This window comes from Portunus trituberculatus, chromosome 33, assembly GCF_017591435.1.
Source record: "Portunus trituberculatus isolate SZX2019 chromosome 33, ASM1759143v1, whole genome shotgun sequence".
Lineage (NCBI taxonomy): Eukaryota > Metazoa > Arthropoda > Malacostraca > Decapoda > Portunidae > Portunus > Portunus trituberculatus.
This window is the reverse complement of record NC_059287.1, coordinates 7,369,826-7,386,874: the sequence shown is the minus strand read 5'-3', so window position 1 is coordinate 7,386,874 and position 17,049 is coordinate 7,369,826. Positions and strand designations below refer to the sequence as shown.

Below are 17,049 nucleotides of genomic sequence, written 5' to 3'. Positions count from 1 at the left end.
TCTCCTCCTCCTCCTCCTCCTCCTCCTGCCAGACGCACAAGGTCACAGAGAAAGGGAGTAGGACGGTGACGCAGCGAGAGAGAGAGAGAGAGAGAGAGAGAGAGGGGATGCGTCTGAGATAAAACTAACTTTTCCTTCTTTATCTTTTCCGGTGTTATATTTGATTTCTCTCTCTCTCTCTCTCTCTCTCTCTCTCTCTCTCTCTCTCTCTCTCTCTCTCTCTCTCTCTCTCTCTCATATTTGATTATCATTATTTTTGTTTTTTTATGTACATACTAATTATTGTTATTATTATTATTATTATTATTATTATTATTATGTGTGTGTGTGTGTGTGTGTGTGTGTGTGTGTGTGTGTGTGTGTGTGGTGGAAAGGTAGCTTGAGAGTGAAGAAAGCATTAGCACGCAAGGAGGAAGAGGAATAAGAGAGGCTGTGGTGGTGGTGGTGGTAGTAATAGTAGTGTAACAGATAGACTCACAGGCACCACGGTTATCTTATCTCACAACACCTTATCATATCACACAACAGGCAGTAAGTGCCATCAGTTATTTAACACACACACACACACACACACACACACACACACACACACACACACACACACACACACACACACACACACACATTGAGACGTGGAACAGTTTAAATGAAGTAGTGTCTGCAACGAGTGTGCTTACTTTTAAAGTAGGATTGTATAAGTGTAGCTATGAAGACGGGGCCACACGAGCATAAAGCCCAGGCCCTGTATAACTACAACTAGGTAAATACACACACACCGCGTAGTGTAGTGGTTAGCACGCTCGACTCACAATCGGGAGGGCCGGGTTCGAGTCCCGGGGCGGCAAGGCAAATGGGCAAGCCTCTTAATAATGTGTGGTCCCTGTTCACCTATCAGTAAATAGGTACGGGATGTAACTAGAGGGGTTGTGGCCTCGCTTTCTCGGTGTGTGTTGTGGTCTCAGTCCTACCCGAAGATCGGTCTATGAGCTCTGAGCTCACTCCGTAATGGGGAAGACTGGCTGGGTGACCAGCGGGAAACCGAGGTGAATTACACACACACACACACACACACACACACACACACACACACACACACACACACACACACACACACACACACACGTCGGTAGTGTCAGTGTTGGGCCTGTGATTTTTTTGGATAGTCTTGTGTGTGTCTGTGTGTATGTCGGTGTCCTGTGTTTATGGCTTCTAATCGGGCCATGTGGTGTTTTATATATTCATTTTCCTTTTGTTGTTCTGCTGTTTTTATCCTGTTCTTGCTGTTATTTTTCTTGTTTTCTTTTTCCTTTACCTCATTCTTATTTCCCATTCCTCCTCCTCCTCCTCCTCCTCCTCCTCCTCCTCCTCCTCCTCCTCCTCCTCCTCCTTTCATTACAAGATATATTTCACCATAACCGTGTACTACTACTACTACTACTACTACTACTACTACTACTACTAGTAGTAGTAGTAGTAGTAGTAGTAGTAGTAGTAACAAAGTAGTAACAATAATAATACTCGACTCTAACTATAGTTCTTTCAATAATGCGGTTACATAGAAAAAACGACTCTCTCTCTCTCTCTCTCTCTCTCTCTCTCTCTCTCTCTCTCTCTCTCTCTCTCTCTCTCTCTCTCTCGACAAAATTTTCTTACTTTTTTCGTATATACCTTCAATATTTGTTGTAGCTGTTTAATTAAGTCATTCACTATGTGATGCAAATGTTAAGCGTTTGATTTTAAAATTTTCTTATAATTCTTTCATAAGTGTTTTAATTCAGTTATTTAAGTTAAGTTCAGTTTGTCATTAATTTATATACTATTTATCTATTTTCAAGCATTCCTTCTCTGTACCTCTACTTTCGAAAGGTTTTAGATGAAGTTAACACGTATTTATAGGGTCATTGTCACAGTTCTTTCCATGTATTTTGACAAGATTCCTGCATTATAAACTGGATAAATGCTCTTGAGAATCCAGCGAATTATTTTTATGGCCTCAGAAAATAGTCGTGGTGAGAGAGCGTAGCGTTTGTGAATGTAGACCTTTAAATTTCAAGTGCTCAGTCATGAATTACTCGCAGCTCTCCCTCTGTTGGTGTCGAGGCTCAGTCAGTGCCCCACGTCCCCAGCAGCGTCTGTAAATAGTAGTAAGCACACGACCTCCTCAGCGTGTCTAGTTAAATGTCTGTCTGTCGGCGTGGCATGATTCACCGCTGCCTGCCTGCCTACCTGCCAGCCAGCCAACCTTTTTTGCCTTGCCTTGCCTTGCCTTGTCTTGTCTTGTCTTGTCTCGTCTCGTCTCCTCGTCTGCGCCCCCCCTCCCCTCCCCTCAGCACAGTGCTTAGATGATACCACCACCACCACCACCACCACCACCACCACCACCACCACTACTACTACTACTACTACTACTACTACTACTACTACTACTACTACTACTACTACTACTACTACTACTACTACTACACACCACACACACACACACCACTGAAGGAAGGCAAGTAAGGAATATGGAGCAAAGGGTCTGAATCCATTGATCTAGTGGCGGTAGCAGCAGCAGCAGCAGCAGCAGCAGTAGCAGTAGTAGTAGAGTAGTAGTAATAGTAATAGTAGTGAGGTATCCAGCAGTAGTAGCTGTGGCAGATAGGCGGGGAATTTCCAAATGCAGCAACATCAACAGCACCAGCACCAGTGTTATTATTATTATTATTATTAATATTATTATTATTGTTATTAGTGGTAGTGGTAGTAGTGGTAGTGGTAGTGGTGGTGGTAGTAGTAGTAGTAGTAGTAGTGGTGGTGGTGGTGGTGGTGGTGGTAGCGTTAAGCAGGAGAACAGTTAGGGGACGTATCTGTCAATCTGCACGGTTATTGATCACACTAACAGCTGCTTCGCAGGGACAGCAGCTGAGAGAGAGAGAGAGAGAGAGAGAGAGAGAGAGAGAGAGAGGGTATGCAAGGTAAAGAAATATAGGATGATCCCGGATGGATGCTGGATGGTTGTAGTGGAGAGAGAGAGAGAGAGAGAGAGAGAGAGAGAGAGAGAATGGTCCGGGATGAGGCGTCGCGCTCTTGAGAGAGGGAGAGAGAGAGAGAGCTCTGACGTAGCGTAGCGACCAGCCAGCCTAACCCAGCTGCTCTCTCTCTCTCTCTCTCTCTCTCTCTCTCTCTCTCTCTCTCTCTCTCTCTCTCTCGCTTCAAGCGCTTCACCGCTGCATGCAAATCTCTTCCAAATATGCCGCGTCTCTCTCTCTCTCTCTCTCTCTCTCTCTCTCTCTCTCTCTCTGCCACAAAATTAGAGAGAGAGAGAGAGAGAGAGAGAGAGAGAGAGAGAGAGAGAGGCGTAGTGTAATAAGCTGTGAGACACAACACAGAATTATAGTATAATTTGCACCAGATTCAGGGTCAGACGGTCACGTGACTCGACCGCCACTACCACCACTACCACGGAGGAGGAGTAGAGGATGAGGAGGCTGAAGCGAGGCAAGAGGAGAGGCGGCGAAGCCCTCCTTGTTATGAGACGCTGTTCGATGAAATTTTCTTTATTACTTCTTTCTCTCTATCTAAAGAGTGTGTATAATTTAAAAACAGGAAGAGGAGAAAATTACATTAGGAGCATCCTCGTGCTCTTATGCTCTTCAATAGTTTATGTTCTCAGTAACACTTGTAACTAAGGGAGAGGAAGAAGGGACGAAACTGAATCAGCATCCTCGGTACTATGTTTCATGCTAGTATTTTTATTTGATTGTCTTCGTAACAATGGTAATAATCAATGAAGAGTAGGAAGAGAAAGGAAAAGTTGTACTGAAATACGAGGAGAGTTTTACAATTATATATATATATATATATATATATATATATATATATATATATATATATATATATATATATATATATATAACAGCTGTGACTAAGGAATCGGACGAGGGTACGAAGAAAATCGTCTTAAACCTACTTCGTTTAGATACATTATTATCATCTATCCGCTGAGAGAGAGAGAGAGAGAGAGAGAGCTATATAGTATAACCACACTACTCCCTTACCTTTTCCCTTCATGTGTTCTTCCTCTGGTTGAGAGAGAGAGAGAGAGAGAGAGAGAGAGAGAGAGAGACGAACGCTACGTTGTCACCTCTCGCAGTTTCCCGCGCTTTTCTGCTCCTCCCTCGCTTCTGTTTGGGTCAATCTGGCACCACCGCGCATCTCAGACCCCGCTGTGCTGAATCTTCCGCCACTCCCTGTGTTTTGGGCCGTGTGTATCATGTATAAAGGTGTTGAGTTCTGTACTGTGTGATGATGTAGGTCTGGGTGTAGCTTTGGAGGTGATGAGATGCGTAGTGTTGGCTAGTAAGGGTAAGTTAAGGTGGGAAGTTTGGGGTGGTGTGGGAAGAGGTGGTGGTGAGAGTGGTAGCACAGACGAGACCAGCCAGCCAGCCATTCTCTGTTCTTTGCTCCGCTCTCTCTCTCTCTCTCTCTCTCTCTCTCTCTCTCTCTCTCTCTCTCTCTCTCTCTCTCTCTCTCTCTCTCTCGCTTCTTACTTGCTGCTCCTACACACACACACACACTGACAATTGACATCTACCAGACAGTCATACGTAGACATAACACACACACACACACACACACACACACACACACACACACACACACACATTGTTGACATTCTCACAGGCATTCGTGCGTAGACTCTCTCTCTCTCTCTCTCTCTCTCTCTCTCTCTCTCTCTCTCTCTCTCTCTCAGACGCTGGTTTGTGGTAGTGGTGATGTTACTGCGATGTTCATTAGATTATGGTCGTTCGGTCCGTCCTGAGAGAGAGAGAGAGAGAGAGAGAGAGAGAGAGAGAGAGAGAGAGAGAGAGAGAGAGAGAGAGCAAGCCTGCCTGACTACACGTGGAGTTGGTGGTGGTGTTAGTGATAGCCACTTGTTGATAAGATTAGTGGTGATGTGTTGGTGGTGGTAATGGCAGCGCCCCCTGCAATGTTATTATCTGATGTTGATAATTGGGTGAGGAGCGTGCGACACACACACACACACACACACACACACACACACACATGAAAATTGTGTAGTGGTTAGCACGCTCGACTCACAATCGAGAGGGCCGGGTTCAAGTCCCGGTAAGCGGCGAGGCAAATGGGCAAGCCTCTTAATGTGTGGCCCCTGTTCAACTAGCAGTAAATAGGTACGGGATGTAACTCGAGGGGTTGTGGCCTCGCTTTCCCGATGTGTGTTGTGTGTTGATGTGGTCTCAGTCCTACCCGAAGATCGGTCTATGAGCTCTGAGCTCGCTCCGTAATGGGGAAGACTGGCTGGGTGACCAGCAGGCGACCGAGGTGAATTACACACACACACACACACACACACACACACACACACACACACACACACACACACACACCTTTCCTTGTCACGTGGCAGGTTATGGTACACGACCGCCCAGTGTTGAAGTGTGCGAAAAGAGCTAAATAACTGAAGAATACAATGGTCACTGGGAGAAGCCATTAGGTCCATACGTGGCACTATATCCCACCTGTCATCCCTCCCCATCCGTATATCTATTTTCTCGGTACTGGCAACCTAATTACTGATTGTGCTCCATCCGTAGTCGTCGTCGTCGTCGTCGTAGTAGTAGTAGTAGTAGTAGTGCTGATGGTGGTGGTAGTAATAGTAAACTCGAAAGTTTAAAAAACAAACAAACCCATATACACATGTCTGTCCTACAAAACATGCCTATCCATTTATTCCCTGTTATCCTCATCCTATCTAGCTAATTTTTTCAAACTCTTTATTGACTTGGGACTGACGTGATTACCGAGTTTCCCCATTCATCTAACACTCAGCTGCTTCCTATCTTATTTTAAAACCCACCACCTATTTTCTTATCCCGATTATTGACTTTGTGCTTATATGCTTCTGTCACTTTTGTTATGCCTCATTTACCACACTAGTTATATCTACATCACTGGCCTTCCAATTCACCTGGCGCGCTTCGTGTGGTATGATGGGCGTTCAACTCTGGGTGTGATGACAGCGCTTCAGAAGCATCGTCTCTTAACACCGACTAATTTCACCGTCTGTTGGAAGTTACATGGGTTTCCAAGGGTGTTTTGATTATTACAGTGGTATAGTGATGCATATTATACGTCATCAATTAAGGAAAATGGGTACAAGAACACGGGTAATTATCTCGCCATAGAAATTAGATCTGATAGATGGATTGTTTTAAGAGTACGTTTGTTACATAATCCTATTTTGAAACCCTTCTACACCACACTTTCGCTACATTCCAAAGGCTTTATTTGAAGTTGCATGGATTTTAATTTTTTTTTTATTCCAAATATATTTAAGTATTATTAACTGGGGAAACACTCTTGAGAACACGGCTAATTATCTCTGCTGCATATGAAAATTGTCATGGTGAGAGAACATTATCATCTCTGCTATTTTGAAACGCTTTGCTATTAGCATGACTGTTTTTAAAGGCCACAGAGACGACTAACCTGGTTCTGTAGACCAGTGTTCTTCAACCTTTTCTAAGATCATGCACCCTTCCGGGAGCTCTTGAAAAATTCATGTACCCTAGCGCCGTCGACAAAAAAAAAAAAAAAAAAAAAAAAAAAAAAAAAAAATCACATTGTTTTTTATTTTTAAGACCGAAAATATATAAATAAAAGTATTAGGTCTCTATTTTAAATATAAAAAATAGCTACTTGGTCCTAAACAATTATATAGGTGGTAACTGTATAATAAAACAATATAATTATATGTGTATACCTTTTGTATTTCTATTTTTAAATGTACAAATAATGTGATTTTTCAAATGGTTTGAAAAAAAAATACAAATGGAATATCAGATATTCCATTTGTATTTGTATTTGTATTTGTATTTGTAGTGTGCATTCTTGTACACACTAGCCTTGTCATGTACCCCTCCATGTACCCCATTATTTCCATGTACCCTTTGAAAAAAATCATGCACCCTGGGGTGCACCATGCACCCAGGTTGACTATCACTGCTGTAGACTCTTACCTTCAAGTGACATAAAAATCTTATTATTTTGTCACTGAAACTGCTAAAACACGCTTGAAAACCCCACATAACTCTCAGAGCCTTTTCAAATTAGCGGAGGTTGAGCGCAGAAGTGTTTGTCTAAGAGAGCATGGGTCAGCCTTGCCTCTGTGGACTGTGTGAACTCTCTGCTGTCACTGGTATTGTCTGGGTGGCCACGAGGAGAGGGATCGTGATGTAAAGACTGTGGCGGGGAATGTCTGGCTAGCTGGTTGACTGACTCTCTCTCTCTCTCTCTCTCTCTCTCTCTCTCTCTCTCTCTCTCTCTCTCTCTCTCTCTCTTGGAAAATGACTTAAAATGCACAATAATATCTTAGAGAGAGAGAGAGAGAGAGAGAGAGAGAGAGAGAGAGAGAGTTTTCAGATTAGGAGAAAGATTGAAATATATTGCCCACCAAATATAAACTTGGGCTAGCTATAAGAAGTTTTAGTAATATTACTCATGGTGTGTTGGTAGTGTGTTACTGATGTTGGTCGTGCGTGTGTGTGTGTGTGTGTAAGGGTGTATGTTGTGCGCTTATAAAATCAAGATTGTTTATTGATGAAAATTAGTTTTCTTTTTTTACTACTACTACTACTACTACTACTACTACTACTACTACTACTACTACTACTACTACTACTACTACTACTACTACTACTACTACTACTACTACTACTACTACTACGCGTGTTTCGGCGGGAGGCGGTGTCCATCCATTCATAAACGTACCCAAGCTTTGCCATGTCTTCCGTTTTCTTTACGAGCACTTCATAGGAAACTCTTGCATTCTGTAAAGGTGACTTCATGCCTGAGAGAGAGAGAGAGAGAGAGAGAGAGAGAGAGAGAGATTGATGTTTTTCAACTTACGGTACATTTATTTGATCATCGTAACATTATCTCTCTCTCTCTCTCTCTCTCTCTCTCTCTCTCTCTCTCTCTCTCTCTCTCTCTCTCTCTCTCTGAATAGACAAAGGAGCGTCGTTGGTGTAAGAAAGTATGAGTTTAATAGCATATGTATGTTTTATATCTTGTTGAACTTCTCTGTATCTATAATCAAACATTTGACATTTACTCATTACGTTAATAGCACAAGGAATACATAAGCTTATATATTATTTGTTTCTTTGTTGATACATTTACACGTTAAACTTTTAATATCTTGCATTATCTATTTTCGTATTGTAACGTAAATATCACCAGAATATATATACATCTTTCGTTATTATTATCATTTATTATTGTTGTTATTGTTATTGTTTTTGTTATTAGGTATCATTATTAACCTTACGTAGCGTGCAATGCATAAAAGTTTGGGCAGCGTGCATTAGCGTGAGTGAGTGACGTGACAGGAAAGAAAGAAAAATCAGCGTAACTAATTCATGAACCAAACGTGATGTTAACCTTTAGTGTGTGTGTGTGTGTGTGTGTGTGTGTGTGTGTGTGTGTGTGTGTGTGTTGTGTTAGTGAACGATCTTTTTTGCGTTTCTCTCTCTCTCTCTCTCTCTCTCTCTCTCTCTCTCTCTCTCTCTCTCTCTCTCTCTCTCTGTTATATCAGTATGTTAGCGATAACTTCTTGTAATCTTAGTATTTATTCTCATGTTTATAGATATTTTTTTCTCCTTTTTTCTTTTTTTCATCGTAGTTTTGGTGTCTCATCATTTATATTTTTCTCGTCTTACTTTTTCTTTATATCTTTATCTTTTACTTGATCTTTATCTTTTTTTCTCCATGATATTTTTTTCTTAATTTCTTTAGCTTATCTTCTATTTTTGTCACTTTTTTTCGTGTTTCTCTTCTTGGTGTAGTGTGCGTGGGGAGGGAAGGGGGCCTGCTTTGTTTGGCGTGCATGTTTTACTTCGCTACTGATCACCACGCAAGTCATACATCCAGTAATATGTTATTAATGTGGTGCGTTGCGCGACACTCCTTTATTCTGTGTTTTCTCTGTCTCGTGATGTCTCGGAGCTGTTCTCGCCCTGGTGGTTGTCAAGGTGAGGTTACTGGTGCCTTTTATAGGAAGGGACGCGTTATTGCTAAATTTATGGTAGGCAGTGTTTATATTGCCTGGTACAGTGATTAGTTTTTCTCGCGCGCTGTGTGGAAGCTGTCTCGCCCTGGTGGTTGTCAAAGTGAGGTTACTGTTGTCTTGTAGGAAGGGATACATGGTATTCTCTCATATTGCATATATTATGGTCGGCAGTGTTGGTATTGTGTGGCATAGTAGTTAATTCTTTCCGCGTGGTCAGTCAGTCTCGTGATGTCTGGCCGTTCTCGCCCCTGGTGGTCGTCAAGGTAAGGTTACTGTTGCCATTGTTTTAACTTGCTGTACTGAATTTAGGGTAGATGTGTAGGTAGTGTCTGACGCTGCACTCAATAATTAGAAACATTCATGCTAGATAAATTAGTGCGTCTTTTATTAGTATTATTTTTTTTTAGATGAAAGTAAGAATTTGGTACTCATTTTTTTTTGAATAGACTACTATTTAAACAAATATTGATCGTACTAGATAAACTGGTGCGTTCTTTTCAGCTATTAGTCTTTTTATAGAGAAGTAAGATAATTCGTTACTCAACACGTTTTTTTCAATAGTGTATCGTTTGACAGATGTTGGCCTTCTTTAACGATGTGTCCAGCGTGCACGATGAGACAATATCAGTTAACGTACTTTATTTACCCTTCCATAAAGCCTTTGACAGTTCCTTTATGTATGTGTGGTGTTACGACTTTGTTTACTTTTACGCAGTTATGTATGTTTTATTGTCAGTAAGTGCGTGTATGGTACTTAATTTCCTTGTTTTTTCTTTTGTGTTTGCGTGTATGGTGTCTCACTTTCTTGTATTTATTTGCTAATTCATCTTTATATTGTGTCAAAGTATCACGAAATTGTTTACTGATGTTTTTGATAATAAGAAGTTTTGATGAGGTGATGTTTAAGTGGGCGAATTTGAAGGTTTGAACATAATAAAATTAAGTAAACATGAATAAACACGGGAAGGTGCAGGAAGTTATGAGACCTGTTGGAGAAATGATATAAACACTTACCAATTTCCACCAGTAGTTCTTATCCATGAATCTGCTCAATTTAATTCTAAAGCTTTCTACTGACTACTAACTCTTTAAAAACCGAATCTATGCTAGTAATCTGCTTCTGATAGCCAATTTCTTCGTATCTGAAATTTAACCTTATCAAGCTTAAACCTGTTATTTCCTTTATCATTGCTGTCCATGATTGTCTAATCTTTTAAACCTTAGTGACGTGGTGCTAACTACTGATTACTGAGTCTATTCCATTCATCTGTCACTGATAAAATTTCTTATCGCTTCGCATTCTAACTGTATCTGACTTTAACTTATTTATTATTCTACACTGGTTACTGACCTTGATATTGCATACTGTAAATAATAACATCAAGGCATCAACGTGTACCCAAAATTACGTAAACAACATTTTAGATATCAACTGCGCGAAGATGTAACAAACAGCATAGTGCGTTACAAACATAGATGACATACACTTTGCATGAAGATTAGCGTTAAGAAAGAAAAAAAAAAAAAATATATATATATATATATATATGATAGAAACACACACACACACACACACACACACACACACACACACACACACACACACACACACACACACACAGAGAGAGAGAGAGAGAGAGAGAGAGAGAGAGAGAGAGAGAGAGAGAGCTTTCCCCGCCTTGCTTCTATAACAAAGGTTTCGCTTGGTGCCTGACTAGGGGGAGCAGGGAAGCAGACAGCAGCAGAGAGAGAGAGAGAGAGAGAGAGAGAGAGAGAGAGAGAGAGAGAGAGAGAGGAGTGGGGGTGGAGTTGGGGGATTGGAAGAATGCGTGTGTATGAAGGGTGGGGGAAGGAAGTGGTGGGGAGTCTGTCTCTGCTTCTCTTCCTCCTCTCACCGAGGCAGACAGGCACGCGATCAGCTGATACTCCTTCCCACACACACTCTCTCTCTCTCTCTCTCTCTCTCTCTCAAAACTGCAGTGTGTTTCACTGTTTCACTGTTTGATCTGCTGCAGTCTCTGACGAGACAGCCAGACGTTACCCTACGGAACGAGCTCAGAGCTCATTATTTCCGATCTTCGGATAGGCCTGAGACCAGGCACACACCACACACCGAGACGACAAGGTCACAACTCCTCGATTTACATCCCGTACCTACTCACTGCTAGGTGAACAGGGGCTACACGTGAAAGGAGAGACACCCAAATATCTCCACCCGGCCGGGGAATCGAGCCCCGGTCCTCTGGCTTGTGAAGCCAGCGCTCTAACCACTGAGCTACTGGACTGTGTGTGTGTGTGTGTGTGTCCTTTTCCTCTGTTACTATCTCCCACACAGCAAGGGTTGGAGAAAGGAGGAGAAATATTAAGTCAACTGGTAGGTTAGGTTGCCAAGTGTTGCCAGCTGAGAGGGAAACCTTTAAGAACCTGCCGTCCTCCTCTTTGTTGCTGGTGGAAGCGGTAGCGGTGGTGGTGGTGGAGGTGGTGGTGGTGGTGGTGGTGTTAGTAGTGCACGCAGGCCTCTTGATGTACCGTTGTGCGAGTGTGCGTGCATCTCTCTCTCTCTCTCTCTCTCTCTCTCTCTCTCTGTGTGTGTGTGTCGGGTTATAAGGGACAGACAGGGAATGTCCGTCTGTCACTGATGCCCTTGAAACCTTTTGGTTTTTGCTGTTCTTGTTGTGGTGGTGGTGGTAATGATGGTGGAGGTGATAATGATTCTTCTTCTTCTTCTTCTTCTTCTTCTTCTTCTTCTTCTTCTTCTTCTTCTTCTTCTTCTTCTTCTTCTTACCGTTATACTCTAAGAATGTTACGCTGAGAGAGAGAGAGAGAGAGAGAGAGAGAGAGAGAGAGAGAGAGAGAGAGAGATATTACAAGGTTCCCGGGTACTTTTATAACATTTAGCATTTCTTTCCTTGCCTCGTATGCCCTAGTCTTGTATAAAGGTATGTTCTGTACTTCTCAACGTTGGGCGAGGGTACGGTAATTAATTGACCTTGTAAGATTCTGAATACGATGCTTCACCTTGGTTTTGAGTGTTGGTGCGATAATCATTGGCTATATACGCTTTGGAATACGGTAATAAGCTGGGAAGGACAGGAAGGAGGAAGTAAGGAAGGCGATGTTTTAGGAGAGAGAGAGAGAGAGAGAGAGAGAGAGAGAGAGAGAGAGAGAGAGAGAGAGAGAGACTTGGTACTTGAAAGGAAATTGACAAAAGTTGAAAAAATCGAGAACTAGCTCAGATCGTTAACGTTTATATTATTACCTTTATTATGACAACAAATGCTTACTGATTTATTATTAGTATGAAGGTTTATGTAATATATAGATGTATTTATAGTGAAGTCTCATGTAGGAATAGTAATGCAAGGCACACATACTAGCTATGATGGTGCGGGGGACGATTAGTGGTGGTAGTGATGGTGGTGGTGTAATGACCCAGTGTTGCCAACTTTCCCGTCACTCACCTGCTCCTATCCCGCGTGTGAATGGCACAGATGGCATGTTTATTGCTCTCTTGTCTTAATATGACTTCTTTATTGCAGCCATTTTAGTCACTTGATCGTTTATTTGTTGTTTTAAAGGAGAAAATAACGGAACAACATATTTCTACTTGTTCTCTTTTATTTTACTTTTCTTTTGTTGTTGGAAAATTGTCAAGATTGGTATGGGTGGTGGTGGTAGTGGGAGAAGTGAAGGTGTTGAAGTGAAATATTTACCAAATGATCGATTTAAAGCCTCCGATATTATTTATGTGAGGGACTTCAGGGTCAAGTGTGTGTGTGTGTGTGTGTGTGTGTGTGTGTGTGTGTGTGTGTGTGTGTGTGTGTGTGTGTGTGTGTGTGCTTCACTTCTCGTACTGCAGCTGTTTCTACCTCTGCTGTTGCTGCTACTGCATCCCACAGCTTCTAATATATCACTAAATACATACATTCACACCTGTAGCAGCAGTTGGCGTGGATTGGAAGCCATTACAAGTGTCTAGTAGTGTTAAGTAACACGTGTGTGTGTGTGTGTGTGTGTGTGTGTGTGTGTGTGTGTGTGCGTGCGTGCGTGCGTGCGTGCATGTGCTTGCGCGCGCTCGTAATTCACCACGTTCGTCTGCTAGTCACACAGCCAGCCTTCCCCATTGCGGAGCGAGCTCAGAGCTCATAGACCCGATCTTCGGGTAGGACTGAGACCACAACACACTCCACACACCGGGAAAGCGAGGCCACAAACCCTCGAGTTATATCCCGTACCTAGTTGCTGCAAGGTGAACATGGGCTGCACATTAAGAGGCTTGCCCATTTGCCTTGCCGCGCCGGACTCGAACCCAGGCCTTCTAGGTTGTGAGCTGAGTGTGCTAATCACTACACTACGCTGTGTGTGTGTATTTACCTATTTGTAGTTTTACAGGGCCTGGGCTTTATGCTCGTGTGGCCCCGTCTCCATATCTACACTTATCCAATTTTTCTTTAAAACTATGCACACTCGTTGCATGTGTGTGTGTGTGTGTGTGTGTGTGTGTGTGTGTGTGTGTGTGTGTGTGTGTGTGTGTGTGTGTTAAACCCGTATACACTCACATCTAACAGGCCTCACTGTTCATGCAATCTGATTTTGAAGTCTTTCCGTAACCTCACTCCAATCACTCCAAACATCAATCCTTTCTGTTGTCTTCCCCTGAGCCATGCATCTCCTATCCAGTCTATTGTCTTGTTGTCAGTCCCATCTATTGTACAGTATCACGTGGCTATTCCTTGCCGTTAAATAACCCATGGGTGCTCAAGGCTGCGTTATTGTACTTTTGCAACCTATTTATTTGTCTTGAATTTATGCATGCTCTACACTTTAGGAGTACTTGTTAATATTAATGGTAGACACAGGCAACGTTTAATACTGGAACCTCCTAATTGTCTGTCTGTAGTAGTATTCACCATTGTTATCTGTGTATATTATTTGTGATCAATATTCATATCGCTGTTCTTAATATATAGGCATCATTTAAGGCTAGAACATCAAAATTTACTGTCTTTAACTGCATTTACCATTGCTGCCTGTATGTACTGTTAGTTGTGGCTATTCCTAATATTTATGATATGCTCGAGTTTAACAGTGTTGCCAGATTGGATGGATTGGGGCTTGTCAGCCGCCTTACAGGACTATAGTCATATGAACCTTATTCAGAAATACTTCCGTCCACACCGATACTTTCAGAAGGCTGTAGTGCAAGTTGATCTGGATTTTTAGGATTTTTTTTTTTTTTTTTGTAATTCTGATGATAGAATAACACGATTTCTATAGTGTAAACAGGAGAAACACTCTTGAGAACCCATCTAACTATCTCTATTGCCTTTGAAAACAGTCGCGGTAAGACCAAAGCGTTTCTGAATACGGACGGGATCATGAGGTGTGTGGTGTAGTGGTAGCAGTGTTGTTGTTATTGTTGTTGTTGTTGTCGGTTAGCTTAGTGTGCGTGTGTGTCTTTGCAGGTGTAGTGATGGGGCAGGATGAATGGGGAGCCGAACACCAATCCGCAAGTGCCCATCACCACCCTAGCGGGCATCACCAGTCTCACCCAGCGTAAGTATGACCCACTTCATTTAGTCACGTTACATACATTGCACTCGCGGTTCCTCTTCCAAGTCTCCATTACCTTTACCAATACTTACTATATCTTATATACTTGAGCTTGCATCTTCATATAATCATGGTTACTTCTCTTCAGGTCTCTTTTAACGCGAGTGCAGCATAATCTAGTATTATACTCAAGATTGTCACTTCGTCACCATTATTACAAGTGATTTTCTATTACCTGTGCATTATAATCATGGTTACATTACTTCCATACCACCATTATTTACCAGTGCGAGTCTTCATCAGCTATGTACTGTATTATACTCTCTTTATCGCCAGATCACCATTACCCGTATAGATACGCCATTACCTAATACCTATACTTTATTTTCACGGTTGTATCACTGTCTCTATTACCTATATCTAGGCGTAACACTCGCGTCACGGTATCTGAAGGCTGCATCACTGCTTGGTAGCCGTTCTGTCAACACTGTTCCCGTGCATAGGAATACTTTAAACACTATGTGGGTATTTTCACGGGAATTTATGGGTTACCTCCTATCTGAATGCCCACCCTCCAGGGAACCGTCATCCCTAGTAAGGAAGCCCTTCCTACACTCGGACCATGGTCAAGATTTGAACCTGTGCGCGTGAGGACCTATCGGACCCTAAACCTTGCATGGTTCCATTATACCACTATTAATAGGGAACCATTATCCCTAGTAAGGAAGCCCTTCCTACACTGGCCATGGTCAGGATTCGAACGCGTGCGCTTGAGGACCTCTCGGACCCCAAACCGTGCATGGTTCCGTTGTACCATTAATTATAGTTAATACACAGAGGTAGCAATGGTGAATACTGGTAACTGGTAACTAGTGTTGATTTATAAACGCTACTTCTTTTGTTTTATTTTATACCAAATTTGATAATACTTTTTTGGCATGTCTGTTTAGGTATTAACAATAATTCACTGGCTTTTAAGTTTTCGTATGCTAAATGTAATGAATTTTAGTTGCCAATGTATAAATACTGCCTCTTTGATTTATTATTATCCTCCAAATTTGTATAATTTTTGGATCATTTCCTTTAGGGTCTGACAATAGGAGAGGACCAAAACTGTCAAGTTTTTAGTGTTTGCCGGCTGGTTCAATTCAGATGGTCACCATCGTCTTACGTTAGAGTAGTCGTCTATAAACAATATATTACGATGCATTTATTGATTTACTATGCTTATACTCCTTCCATTATTTTTCTGTTATTTCGCTATGGTATTTCTTTATAATTACTTGAATTTATATGACTAACATAGAGCAGGGGTTGTCAACCTGAGGTTCACGAATCCCCAGGGATTTACAAAATTCCAAGGATACTTAGCTGATTTAATAATATCCTTTGCAGTACCATTACATATTAGGTTAGTGTCAGTCATTAAATTAACATTCCAGGGGTACTTAGATGGCTGATTCAATATTGTCCTTTGCAATTCTATTGCATATTGGGTTAGTGTCAGTCACTAAATTAACATTCTGTTCGATGTCAGATTACTTGGGATCCGGGTAGATGGTCTTTATAACTCAGGGGGTTCTTAACTAGAAAAAGGTTGAGAACCCCTGATAAAGAGCAAAATGTCGCCTGATGTACTGATTTTTAGGGACTTTTTCTTTGAAAAAAGAAAAAAAAAAAAGAAAAATGAGGTCGAAACCGAAATAGCTCGAGGGTGTTGTAGTGCTTTCATCACCATGTCTCTATGCAGTGTCTTGCCATTGCCTGGATAAACATGGATGCCTTATACCAGAAGTAACTTGTCGGAATGGCCACTGTCCATTAACTAACATTGTTAGGTCTCAGTAACGTCGAAAACGTCTCTGCAGAAGAACGGTTCTGGTTGGATATAAACGTTCTTATTATCAAACTTTGATTTCATAGTTATGAAAATAAATTCATTTGCGGGACTTCATATGTTCATGGTTTCATTTTGCCTACCAGGAAAAAGATATCATTCAAACTTTAAGTTATCAGTTGAGGAACTAATTCATTTTTGTTTCGGGAATTGAAAATTATATATATATATATATATATATATATATATATATATATATATATATATATATATATAAAATGGATAGATAGATAGATAGATATAAAGCACATGTACGTATATAACCTTAATTTTACTATTTAAGCGTTTATGACGTAGATACGTGTTTAAGATACTTTAGCTATTTTGATATCTTGGTGTATGTGATAGTAGAATATCCAAAAAGATACGATATGCAGTAAATCGACTTTTATGTGAAATATTACGATATGAGGTGAATCTGGCAACTGCAACGGGAGTTTGGATCCTGTTCTCTTCATTGGGGTTTTTGTAGCCATGTCGATACCTTCTATATTCTTCTCAAATTGTGGCTTTATTTTCCAAG

At 41.4% G+C, this 17,049-nt stretch overlaps 1 protein-coding gene across 3 annotated transcripts in view; it reads left to right on the top strand.

The window, feature by feature from the left end:
• Nucleotides 1-17,049, top strand: part of LOC123512180 (nipped-B-like protein) — a 97,499-nt gene that overhangs the window by 11,621 nt on the left and 68,829 nt on the right. For all 3 annotated transcript variants that reach the window (XM_045268416.1, XM_045268414.1, XM_045268415.1), the window contains exon 2: nt 14,542-14,632. In XM_045268416.1, the coding sequence (XP_045124351.1) occupies nt 14,560-14,632 (73 nt within the window). In that variant the 5' untranslated portion in view covers nt 14,542-14,559. The remainder of the gene's footprint in view (nt 1-14,541; nt 14,633-17,049) is intronic.